Source organism: Mustelus asterias, chromosome 9 (genome assembly GCF_964213995.1).
Source record: "Mustelus asterias chromosome 9, sMusAst1.hap1.1, whole genome shotgun sequence".
Lineage (NCBI taxonomy): Eukaryota > Metazoa > Chordata > Chondrichthyes > Carcharhiniformes > Triakidae > Mustelus > Mustelus asterias.
Genome location: NC_135809.1, coordinates 33434469 through 33447172, shown reverse-complemented (window position 1 = coordinate 33447172; position 12704 = coordinate 33434469). Strand labels below are relative to the sequence as shown.

Genomic DNA, 12704 nt, shown 5'->3' with positions numbered 1-12704 from the left:
CTAGGGCCGGCCAATGTTTATCTTTCAACCTCCAGCATCAGCACAAAATCACTTGTGGGATCTTGCTGTGTATAAATTAGCTATAAATTGCTTTCATAACAGTGATTACACTTCAAAGTGAAGTCATCTGATGTGAAGTGTTGTGAGGTGTGGAAAGTCTGATATAATTGAAGTTCGGGGCTCGCTCTTGCAAACCTCAGGAAGGACCCCCATATTCACCTCCTGACTGTGATTTTTATTTCTCCTAGATATTACTTCACTTCTCTGAAACTAATAGCTTTGCTCTGTACTCCTTTAAAAACTTAGATGTTCTCTTTGTAACATCAGTGACCAGAACTGAATGCAATACTCCAGATGTGATCCGCCCAGAACACCACACAGTTTGAGCATGATGCTGCAATTAAAGTTAGAATCTGATAACATGCTGTAGAATTGTTGTTCGGATAGGTATATACCGAGTTATTTATTCAAGGGAAATACAAATACAGTTATTAGTGCTTTAAAATAGTGTGATTTTAAAATTATTTTACAATCTGGTCAATTATATTGATTGTTTAAAAGTATTCGGTGGTTTAAAAAAATAGGTACGGCATTTGTAAAGCAAGTTTAGTAACAATGCTATTGTTTTCTACGAACACTGTGTACGAATTCGCTGTGAAGGGTGATAAAGCAGCTTGGAGGACTATCTCACGAGGAGTCAGAGTGGTTTGAGTGCCTTTAAAAGGTAACATGCCAGAAGAGCAGAAATGTGCTAGTTGTTGCCTTTTACAGTCGGAGATTGGTTGTTGGAAACGGAACAAGAAGTGACGATACCGAAATGACAAGGAAACGCGATGCAAGAGGCAAGCGAGCGGATTCTTGAAACTTCATCCGAATGTGCTTGAAAACGGAGCAAGCGTTTAATGATCCACATGCCGTGTGGGCAAAAGGTTCTGCTGTTCAATTAAATCCAACACAGTCATGTTACTAAATGAACTGAAACGGGTGCATTGCCTGATGTAGGCCCGCGTGGGGATGGGAAAGTGTGCAGATCTAAATAAATGTAAATAAAAGCCAGACCTGTCCGCTTAAGGCAAAGCATTGCAGGGACGGGCATTCGGTCCTGGTTTTTGCTGATACAATGTCCTCCGAAGAAATCATAGCTATCATGATAGAAGACAAGACATACAATGTCAGCAAAAGTAAGTTAATTGAGAAAAGCGACTATTTCCGTGCCCTCTATAACTCCGGGATGAAGGAATCCGAAGAGGACTCGGTGCACTTGCAAGGTTTGAGCGCTCTTGGACTGGAGCTGGTCATTGAGTTCATCAATACTTCCAAAGTACACTTTGACAACGAGACCCTGGAAGATTTAGTGGGAACTGCCTCTTTCCTCCAAGTGACTCCCATCTTGAAGCTGCTCCTCTCAGAGGTTAAGGTGGACAACTGTGTGGAGTTGTACAAGCTTTCTGAAATGTATGGAATCAGTGATCTAATGAATGCCTCTCTCAGGTTCATGGTGTGTCATTATCACTCCATGCTGAGGAGGCAGGAGTTCAGGCATTTACCCAACACCTTGCTTCAACAAGTCAGGGAGATGCGCCTTAAAGGCACAGCTGTCTTGGTGGCAGTTGGGGATTTCTTCAGCAGCTCCTTGGATCAGACTACTGATGAGGCCTGGTCAATGCTGAGATATGATGAGATCGCGCAGAGATGGCTACCCCTGGCCAGTAGCCTCCCCCCGGACATGGTGAATGTGAGGGGCTATGGTTCGACAGTCCTGAATAATTACCTTTTCATAGTTGGCGGATACAGAATGACTAGCCAGGAGATCGCGGCTGCACATTGCTACAATCCCTGCAAAAACGAGTGGAATCATATTTCACCAATGAATCAGAAAAGGTACAAAGATGACACTCATGTTGCCCATTCTCACACAGGGTGATATCATAAATGAGCATCTCCTTTAACAAAATATATTTTAAAAATGTGCATATCATGTTACTTGTCTCAAATGTTAACATTACAGTTCTGTGGCATTTCGAAGAAGGGCTATCTTTCCTACAAAAGACATGAAAAATAATCTTAGATAATTAAAACAACAACCAAGAATCACCTATACCCTAGATGGGAGTGTGCACAGCAATAACAAAGCATTCAGTTCAGTATTATGTGGAGGCCCTAATTTGCAGATCTCCAGTTGCACAAACAAGCCACCATCTGCACATTTTTACTAATTTCCAATCTTTGAAGAGCTAGCAAAGTGGGAATTCTCCTCGCTCACAAAGCTACAAATTGTCTTTTATTGCTGTACATTTCCATTAGGCCTTATTTGTAGTAATACAGTATGGTAACTCAGAGCACTGTGCAATGCCTGGATTATGTGTCATTCCTAGCATTGCTCTTGGGCAGGGTTGGTACAAGTAGTGAGACTGATCAGAAAAGGTTAACACTGTGTAACTGGCTTGGAGCAGGCTCGAGGGACTAAGTGGCCTGCCTATTCCTCCTCCTCTTATTTGTGTAATACTATTTGGGACAATTACCATATATGTTATGGCTCATTCCTTTTCTGTAGATTAAGTACAACAGCTTCATAATTGAAATCCACATTTTTGAAGTCCAGTAAATGGGTTGAATTTATTTTTGATGTAACACTCTTGTACTAGTTAAGAACACAAGAAATAGGAGCAGATGTAGGCCCTTCATCCCTTCCAGCCTGCTCTGCTATTCAGTAAGATCATGGCTGATCTGATTGTGACATTAACTCCACTTTCTTACCATCCTCACAATCCTTGACTCCTTTGTAGATTAAAATCTGTCTAACAGAACCTTAAATATATTTAATGATTGAGCCTCCATTGCAATCTGGAGAAGAGAATTCCAAAGACTAATGATCCAACAGCAGAAGAAAATCCTAATATTTAAACTGTATCCCTAGTTCCAGATTCCCTCACAAGGATAAACATCAGGTGGAATTTAACGCTCGCCCCGAGACAAGTTTGGAATGTATATTTTAAGCATGCTAGAGGGTCTGGGGTGGAAACGTCCACCAAACATTCACCTCTGCTAGTAGTCAACTGGCAGGGCAGGGCAGTCATCACACAGGGAACTCGAAAAGCAAACTCATCATGTTTCCTTGCGGGCTCCTGGTGGGGGAGAGTCCTTTGCTTTCAAACACTCAATGTCTGATCAGGGACCCAGCATCAGGAAGGGGGGTGGGGGATGGGGCCAACCCCCTGTCCTTCTGACCCTTGTCCAACCAGTGACCGCACCCCCCCCTCCCCAACCCCCCGCACTCCTGCTGTGACCAGTGCTTCTCCTCAACCCTGGATCTGCTGCACTGCCAACAGCTACCACTGCTTCACTGGTGTCATTGATTGCATAAGGAGCTACTGATTTCTGGACAGCAAACTCAGGGGAGCGAGATCTCCAGCCCCAATGTCCTTGATCCTGGGGGCCTGATCGGCACATGCTCTTCCAATAAGTCCATCTTTACAGTGGGGTGATGGGTGCAATAGTCAGGGTTGTGGCATGCATATTGTCTCAAAATGCAGCTTTATAATCTACTCAGAAACCTACATCTGAATTAGGTTTCCCTTGATAGGATCCAACTGTTCTATCTCCAGGCAATGAATGTTGTATGTAAAATGATTTAGGACAATCTCAAGCTACAAGATATTGGTGCACAGCCCAAAATTGTCCTGATTTTAGCACTAATTGACACTATGTTGTCAATCTCATTTAGAGAAGCCACAGGATAGCTGTTGTGAGATATGGAAAATGATACACTGGTTTTGTTGGGATTGAGGATAAAGTACATTGTTGAGACACCAGAGAGAGTTGAGATTTTGATTTGATTTGATTTATTATTGTCACATGTATTATCATACAGTGAAAAGTATTGTTTCTTGCGCGCTATACAGACAAAACATACCCTTCATAGGGAAGGAAACGAGAGAGTGCAGAATGTAGTGTTACAGTCATAGCTAGGGTGTAGAGAAAGATCAACTTAATGCAAGGCAAGTCCATTCAAAAGTCTGACAGCAGCAGGGAAGAAGCTGTTCTTGAGTCGGTTGGTACGTGACCTCAGACTTTTGTATCTTTTTCCCGAAGGAAGAAGATGGAAGAGAGAATGTCCGGGGTGCGTGGGGTCCTTAATTATGCTGGCTGTTTTGCCGAGGCAGCGGGAAGTGTAGACAGAGTCAATGGATGGGAAGCTGGTTTGCGTGATGGATTGGGCTACATTCACGACCTTTTGTAGATCCTTGCGGTCTTGGGCAGAGCAGGAGCCATACCAAGCTGTGATACAACCAGAAAGAATGCTTTCTATGGTGCATTTGTAAAAGTTAGTGAGAGTCGTGGCTGACATGTGAAATTTCCTTAGTCTTCTGAGAAAGTAGAGGCGTTGGTGGGTTTTCTTAACTATAGTGTCAGCGTGGGGGGACCAGGACTAGAGTGAACTTTGCTCTGCATCCAACCATACTGTCTGTGAACCGGGGATCTTTGATGTTAACGGTGGGCAACCAAAATAGAGAATATACTATTGCTGAACACTAATGTACTTTACTCAAAATATATTTTTGTCACTTAAATAGCCATCCTTAAAAGCTCTCATTGAAAAATGTTTTTGAGAAATACAGAATTGAACATTTTATATTGTTTCCATATTTCTCTTCAGATCAAATTTTAAACTTCTCGCTGTGAGTGAGAAATTGTATGCAGTAGGTGGACAGTCACTTTGTAATGTTGAATGCTACAATCCAGAGATGGATTGGTGGAGTTTTGTAGCCTCAATGCCAGATCCTCTTGTGGAGTTCTCTGCCTGTGAATGCAAAGGGATGATCTATGTAATGGGTGGATATACAACACGAGGTGAGCAGCTTTTTGTTCTAGGTTATAAAGATTGGTGACTGCTTAAACAAGCAGTGTTTGTTAAAATGTAATATTGAGTGATCTATTTGTTCATTAACAATGATGAGACACTGATTATACTTCCATTTTAACTTTGAGGTCCTGGTCTCAACTTCATTGCTGTGAATGAAGGCTTGTCACTATTGTGTGGACAGTAAAGAAAGGATAGATAGACGGTGATCCTAGGCATAGCCAACTGGGCACACTATGCAGATTTTAACAAAAAATGAATTAAAGGCTTTACCTGAGGGTTTGAACACTTTAAAATCAACTTTTCAAAAGAATTTCTTGAAACATTACTACAGTAGCCTCAATGTCCCCCTTTGCGCCTCATGGAACTTACTTACTGACATTCCTACATGTTTTAACAGTAAAGTAAATTTCTTCCATTTTTCTGGGCATTTCGCTGGTTCCCAGTTATCACTGATGTATTTTTAACCATTAGAGGGACTGCCTAGGATCACCCTCAATCTAACTTTTCTACCCTTTTCAATGAGATTTGATTTTGTTGCAGAAGCCTCACAGCTGTCACAGACAGGTGTGCTGAGCTGAGAGGAGTAAGCGAGAGGGGCCATAGAAGTGGCAAGACTTTAGTAAGAGGAATCTTAAAAATGGTGAGAGTTCAGTGTGAGGGATCTTAAAAACAGCAAAAATTCAGTGAGAAAGGCCTGAACAGTGACATGGGTTCAGTGGATGGGATTAGGTCAGAGTTCGGTGAGCAGGGTTAGGGCACAGTGGGCAGGGATTGGGTCAGAGTCTGGAGGACAGGGCTGGGTCCATTCAGTTGTTGGAGTAAGGTTTCAGTGGGCAGGGTTTGGGTCAGAGTTTAGTAGGCGGTGTTAGGGTTCAGTGGGCGGGGTTAGGGATCAGTGGCCGGGGTTAGGGTTCAGCGGGCGAGGTTAGGGTTCAATGGGTAGGGTGAGGGTTCAGTGGGTGGGGTGAGGGTTCAGTAGGCAGGGTTAGAGTTCAGTGGGCAGGGTTAGAGTTCAGTGGGCAGCGTTGGGGTTCAGTGGGCAGAGATAGGTTTCAGTGGCAGGGGTTAGGGTTCAGTGGGCGGGGTTAGGGTTCAGTGGGCAGAGATAGGTTTCAGTGGGTGGTGTTAGGGTTCAGTGGGCGGGGTTAGGATTCAGTGGCCGGGGTTAGGGTTCAGTGGGCAGAGATAGGTTTCAGTGGCCAGGGTTAGGGTTCAGTGGCAGGGGTTATGGTTCAGTGGCCAGGGTTATGGTTCAGTGGCCGGGATTAGAGTTCAGTGGGTGGGATTAGAGTTCAGTGAGTGGGGTTAGGGTTCAGTGGCCAGGGTTAGGGTTCAATGGGCGGGGTTAGGGTTCAGTGGGCAGGGTTAGGTTTCAGTGGGCAGGGTTAGGTTTCAGTGGGTGGGATTAGAGTTCAGTGGGTGGGGTTAGGGTTCAGAGGGATGGGGTTAGGGTTCAGTGGACATGTTAGGTTTCAGTGGGTGGGGTTAGGGTTCAGTGGGTGGAATTAGGGTTCAGTGGATGGGGTTAGGGTTCAGTGGGCAGGGTTAGAGTTCAGTGGGCAGGGTTAGAGTTCAGTGGGCAGAGTTAGGGTTCAGTGGGCGGGGTTAGGGTTCAGTGGGCATGGTTAGGGTTCAGTGGTCGGGGTTAGGGTTTAGTGGGCGGGGTTAGGGTTCAGCGAGCAGGGTTAGGGTTCAGTGGCAGGGGTTATGGTTCAGTGGACGGGGTTAGAGTTCAGTGGTGGCATTAGGGTTCAGTGGGTGGGGTTAGGGTTAGGATTCAGTAGGCAAGGGTTAGGGTTAGAGTTCAGTGGATGTAATTAGGGTTCAATGCGCGGGGTTAGGATTCAGTGGCCGTGGTTAGGGTTCAGTGGGTGGGGTTAGGTGCTGTCAGATCCCGCATTCAGAAACAAAATTGAGGTGTGACATCGCATGGAGGCAGATAAGTGACTGGTATTAACCATTTATCTGATCTAAGCGAGAGAATTTTAATCAAAGTAAGCAGAACATAAGAATATGCACACAAACAGGATTAGATGCATTATGTAAAATTTAATGAAGAAAATAAATAATTTCTTCAGTAAAATACAATAAATATGAAAGGCCAGAGATGTGTTGTGGCTGGAGTTTTGTGGGAGCTCTGGACACCAGTAAGTGTCTGGAGCTCGAGGAGCTTTGGCTCAGCCACTGAGCTGGAGGCAGAGCCGCAGACATTAATGCATCAGGGAGGGGTTTCGTTACCTGGACACTTTGTTCCAGAACGCAGTCACACCCCTTAGGGTAGGGTGTTCTGATTTGGTCCATGGTCAGGGACAGGAAGTGTTACTGCAAGTGAGGCAGGTATGAGGACCCAGAAGGTAGGAGTGGAAGAGCCTTAGTCCTTACATTTGTGAACAAATGGTCAGCTTGTATAGATAAGAGTGAGAGCTGCAGAATGGATGAGCGAACTGACCATGCCACCGTGGTACAGGAAGCCATTCAAGCAGGGCATAAATAGAAATGCGGTGGTCATAAGGGACAATAGAGGCAGGTGGATAAACACTGTTCTCTGCAGCCAAGAGCAAGAATCTAGATGGCTGTGTTGCCTGCCAGGCCATCAGTGCACGTTTGGAGAGCAACTTAGAGTGGAAGAGGAAGGAGCCAGTTGTTGGGGTCAACATGGGTCCTGATGTCACAGATAGGACTAAGAAAGAGATTCTGCATGGGGAATATGAGCAACTAGTGGCTAAATTAAAAAGCAGAACCTCAGTCAGCATGCATTCAATAAACTGAAATCATGTTTGACTTATTTATTTATTATTCATTTACGGGATAGGGGCATCGCTGGCTAGGCCAGCATTTATTGCCCAGTGCTAATTGCCCTTGAGAAGGTGATGGTGAGCTGCTGTCATGAACAGCTTCTGAGGTGTAGGTACACCCACAGTGCTGTTAGGGAGGGAGTTCCAGGACTTTGACCCAACAACAGTGAAGGGATGGCGATATATTTCCAAGTGGCAAGGAAGGGAACTCCCAAGTGTCGGTGTTCCCATATATCTGCTGCTCTTGTCCTTCTAGTTGGTAGCAGTCATGAGTTTGGAAGGTGCTGCCTAAGGAGCCTTGATGAGTTCCTGCATTGCATCTTGTAGATGGTACACACAGCTGCTGCTACTGTTCATCAGTGGTGGAAGGAATGAACATTTGTGGAAGGGGTGTGGAGGTTACCAGGAAAGTGGATGAAGGGAAGGCGGTGGATGTTGTCCACCTGGATTTCAGCAAGGCCTTTGACAAGGTCCCTCATGGGAGGTTAGTTATGAGGGTTCAGTCGCTAGGTATACATGGGGAGGTAGTAAATTGGATTAGACACTGGCTCAATGGAAGAAGCCAGAGAGTGGTTATGGAGGATTGCTTCTCTGAGTGGAGGCCTGTGACTAGCGGTGTGCCGCAAGGATCGGTGATGGGTCCATTGTTGTTTGTCATCTATATCAATGATCTGGATGATAATGTGGTAAATTGGATCAGCAAGTTTGCTGATGATACAAAGATTGGAGGTGTAGTGGACAGTGAGGAAGGTTTTCAAAGCTTGCAGAGGGATTTGGACCAACTAGAAAAATGGGCTGAAAAATGGCAAATGGAATTTAACGCAGACAAGTGTGAAATATTGCACATTGGAAGGACAAACCAAAGTAGAACGTACAGGGTAAATGGTAGGACTCTGAAGAGTGCAGTTGAACAGAGGGATCTGGGAATACAGGTACAGAATTCCCTAAAAGTGACGTCACATGTGGATAGGGTCGTAAAGAGTGCCTTTGGTACATTGGCCTTTATAAATCGGAGTATCGGGTATAAAAGTTGGAGTGTTATGGTAAGGTTATATAAGGCATTGGTGAGGCCGAATTTGGAGTATTGTGTACAGTTTTGGTCACCTAGCTACAGGAAGGATGTAAATAAGGTTGAAAGAGTGCAGAGAAGGTTCACATGGATGTTGCCGGGACTTGAGAAGCTGAGTTACAGAGAGAGATTGAATAGGTTGGGACTTTATTCCCTGGAGCGTAGAAGATTGAGGGGAGATTTGATAGAGGTGTATAAGATTTTGATGGGTATAGATAGAGTGAATGCAAGCAGCTTTTTCCGCTGAGGCTAGGGGAGAAAAAAACCAGAGGGCATGGGTTAAGGGTGAAAGGAGAAAGGTTTAAAGGGAATATTAGGGGGGGCTTCTTCACGCAGAGAGTGGTGGGAGTGTGGAATGAGCTGCCGGATAAAGTGGTAAAGTCAGATGGTTCCACTCCATCTGACAAAGGAGCAGCACTCCGAAAGCTAATGGCATTTGCTGCCAAATAAACCTGGTGTTGTTAAAACTCTTATTGAAAATGAAACTACATTGTTAAAATTATACTTCCCAACTTTGACAGTGTTCTGGTGTCAGTTTGTAACTCCATGTATGTCTAAAATTATTTATCTTATGTTTAAATTAATTAAAAATTACTTTCAATTTCAGATAGAAATATGAACATATTGCGATACTGCCCAATCTCTGATACCTGGACTGTATTAGAATCCTGTGAGGTTCATATTCGTAAACAACAAATGGTTTCTGTGGAAGATACGATTTATCTTGTGGGTGGCTGCATCCACAAGAAAGGTGAAAGTAGGAAGGGAAGCCATACTGAAGATATGCTCACTGTACAGTCCTACAATGTGACCACGAGGGAGTGGCTTCACCTCAAGGAAAACACATCAAAATCTGGACTAAATTTATCTTGTACATTGCACAATGATGGAATCTACATTATAAGTAGAGATATTGCACCTTCAACCAGCCTTGAACATCGTGTATTCTTAAAATACAATCTATTTTCAGATATGTGGGAAGCATTCCGACGTTTTCCATCATTTGGACAAAACATTTTACTTTGCTCATTGTATTACCCTGATGTAATTTAAGAGTAGTTGTTTTGTGTGAAAATGCAGGAACTGCAACAAGACCTCAAATGAGATGGGGTGATAAAAATTGGGTAATTTAAAGAAGCCAGACTGCTCTGCTATGGAAGAGTTTGGTACTCATCATTACTCTCGGGCAATTGGTAAAGAATTGAAACTTCACAATTGTTAATACAAACAGCTGTAACAATCCTGTGGTCTGTTGGCTCCTACATAATGGGGTTTGTATGAAAAATAGTATTTGGGGAACAGAGCCTAGAATTATTTTTTTTAAAAAGGCTAAGACTTTGGATTAATAGTGCAAATGTTTTATATTTCTTGAAAGGCAAAGAAATGTTAATGGCAAGGCTGTCTACCAGTGAGGGATAATCTTAGGCCCATAAATGAGTTCTCGTGCAGAATACTTATAACCTAATAAAAGTTTAGCTTGGCTCCTCTTAAAAAAAAGTCCGACTGCTACTCCAAACACTAATAATTTCCAATTTACTTTATGTAGACATTTCACCAACATCCCACAAAATGTACAGTAGCAAACGTGTTAGTTAATTACTGCCATTTTACATATGGGGATACATGGGCAATGAAATAAGATTCATTATGGAAAGTCTGCAGATTGCCAAAAAGAAGATCTGTACTTTGAACTGGAAATGTCTCTTGTCAAGTTTCCTTTTGAAATTGAAACCAATTCAAAATCTTAAATTAATTTCAGCATTTTTTTGAGTTCACATTATGTGTTTAATTTATTTTTGTTGACCATTTCTGTCAAAATATTGAGTAGAGTGATGACATTGTTGGGGCTGTCCTGACGGTGTGAATGTGACCCAAAGATAAATAAATTAATTCACTCAGCATTTAATGTTCAACTTGACTTCAAAAGAAACTAGCCCTGATATTACACAATAAAATTCATCTTGGAAATCGCTAATATATTCAATAGTTTGCTACTGTTATGGCATCTTCAATCATAAATTCATGTGTCCACAATTATATTGGAAATTGCCCATGGGAACTTGTTGCTCTGCAACCGCAGCCTCCTGACCGTGTAACAATCTCAGTTACTGTTATAACTAGATGGGAAGATCGCAGAATTGAACCTTGACTCAAAAGACTGTAACTTTTACTTTTTTGGTCGAAAATGTGGAGGAACAGAGTCACAGGACTGTTAATTGGTTTTTAACAACAAGAAAAAAATTTATTGAACATGGGAGTTTGATTATAATACAAGACATCTTTACTCCTCCGTTAGCTTCACTAATGTATACAGATTTCAAGGATAACACCCCATTCTGATGCCATTCAACCCGATCTGCCACGGATTTCTCTCTCAATTCCCCCAGATGATCGTCATATGAGAGTTTCCAAACTCCACTCCTAGAAAGACATACTTTAAAATCTTCTTTCGAGCAATGCTTTCCATCAGCATTGTTTGCATTAAAAATCCGCACCAGGTTTTCCAACAATCATATAACAAAACTTCCCCTCCACTTTTTAACAAGGAATCCAGAACCCAGGTTTCCACCTCCTTTCAGGCTTCCTTTATCTTGAATCGCAACATGCATCTAAAATTCTACACAAACGCAGGTACTCAGTCCCCAACAGAATATTATTGCTTCAAACACTGGAAATAAGGGCACCAAACCTTACAATTGCCTCAGAAATGTGGTTTGTCTGTAGCTAACCACATCAGCTTTTCTGTTCCCAGGTTTGATTTTGACTTTCATGAACAGTGTGCTGTTCTAAAGGCCTTTGTTCCTTTAACTTCAGATTTCTTGAAAATTTCTTTTCATTTCTCTAGTTTCCTTAACTAGCTGTTTTTTTAAGTTTCCTGCACTTGTCTTCTTAACTATTACTCCATGGTATGCCTTTTCTTCTGGCAATGCTGAGAAAGATATTCCTTCTCCAGCCTTATGTAACCAACTGCTATGAAATCAGTTAAAAACACTCAAAAAGCCTTCCCATCCTAAAAGTGCTAAGCAACAACTTTTACATTTCTCAGCTTGTTTACTTTTCATGCCGTAATCCTCTGTAAACACGATAGAAGCACAATTTGAAACTTACCAAACCTCCATACATGCAGCCATCTTTGTCTAACATGAATCTTACTATAGGTTTACCCTTTCTTACACAGTGACAATTAATTAAACTGACTTAAAACTATACTTTATTTCAAATATTTAATAATACAAATACAGATCACTTAAAACTAATTCTGTTTTGCTGACAACAACAGTTCAGTTCTCTGTCCACCACTTTCTTAGTTTGTTCAGCAAAGAAACTCTTATGCTCCAGCCAACTCCGCTTCCCAATTTTGCTATTCAATCGCAAGTAATATAAAGGCTGTGTTTGCTGTCAATGATGTAGAGATGCCGGCGTTGGACTGGGGTAAACACAGTAAGAAGTCTCACAACACCAGGTTAAAGTCCATCAGGTTTATTTGGTAGCATAAGCCACTAGCTTTCGGAGCGCTCCGAAAGCTAGTGGCTTGTGCTACCAAATAAACCTGTTGGACTTTAACCTGGTGTTGTGAGACTTCTTACTGTGTTTGCTGTCAATGCCATACACATTTGAGGAACTGCCATCTTTATAGGGGACAGTGTGCAGCAGGGTGCATGCACGGTCATCACTGGCCCTGAAATTGCAAATATTATAGTGCTGGCAGTATCAAGTTAACACTTTTAACAATCCCTTCCATTCAGAGCTCACCCCAAACATCAAAGACAGGGCTGGTAACAGTAAATGTCAGATGGGACTCACTCCTTCCGCTCATCCTCATCCCCAACACCCTCAATTAACATGACAGGTCATGTTGGTGTCTTTTTAGAAATTTATTAAAAGATGAAATATCGAAAGAAATGACTGGGAAGAAAGAGAGAGACAAGGCAGGAGAGAAGAGACAAGGAAATGGCCATGCCCTGAGTGCCCACCT

At 42.7% G+C, this 12704-nt stretch overlaps 1 protein-coding gene across 1 annotated transcript; it reads left to right on the top strand.

Moving 5' to 3' along the window:
• Positions 1-803: 803 nt before the first annotated feature.
• klhl42 (kelch-like family, member 42) lies at positions 804-10700 on the top strand. The gene is made up of 3 exons (XM_078221173.1): positions 804-1881; positions 4658-4851; positions 9336-10700. Exons 1-3 carry the CDS (start codon positions 1121-1123, stop codon positions 9779-9781), a joined length of 1401 nt encoding a protein of 466 aa, XP_078077299.1. The 5' UTR covers positions 804-1120; the 3' UTR covers positions 9782-10700.
• The last annotated feature ends 2004 nt before the right edge of the window (positions 10701-12704 follow it).

Excerpts from the sequence above, each read along its gene's own strand:
- klhl42 (XM_078221173.1), top strand. The coding sequence starts at position 1,121 with ATGTCCTCCGAAGAAATCATAGCTATCATGATAGAAGACAAGACATAC. Across the intron at positions 1,882-4,657 it reads TCACCAATGAATCAGAAAAG|ATCAAATTTTAAACTTCTCG; the intron begins GTACAAAGATGA and ends ATTTCTCTTCAG. Across the intron at positions 4,852-9,335 it reads GGGTGGATATACAACACGAG|ATAGAAATATGAACATATTG; the intron begins GTGAGCAGCTTT and ends TTTCAATTTCAG.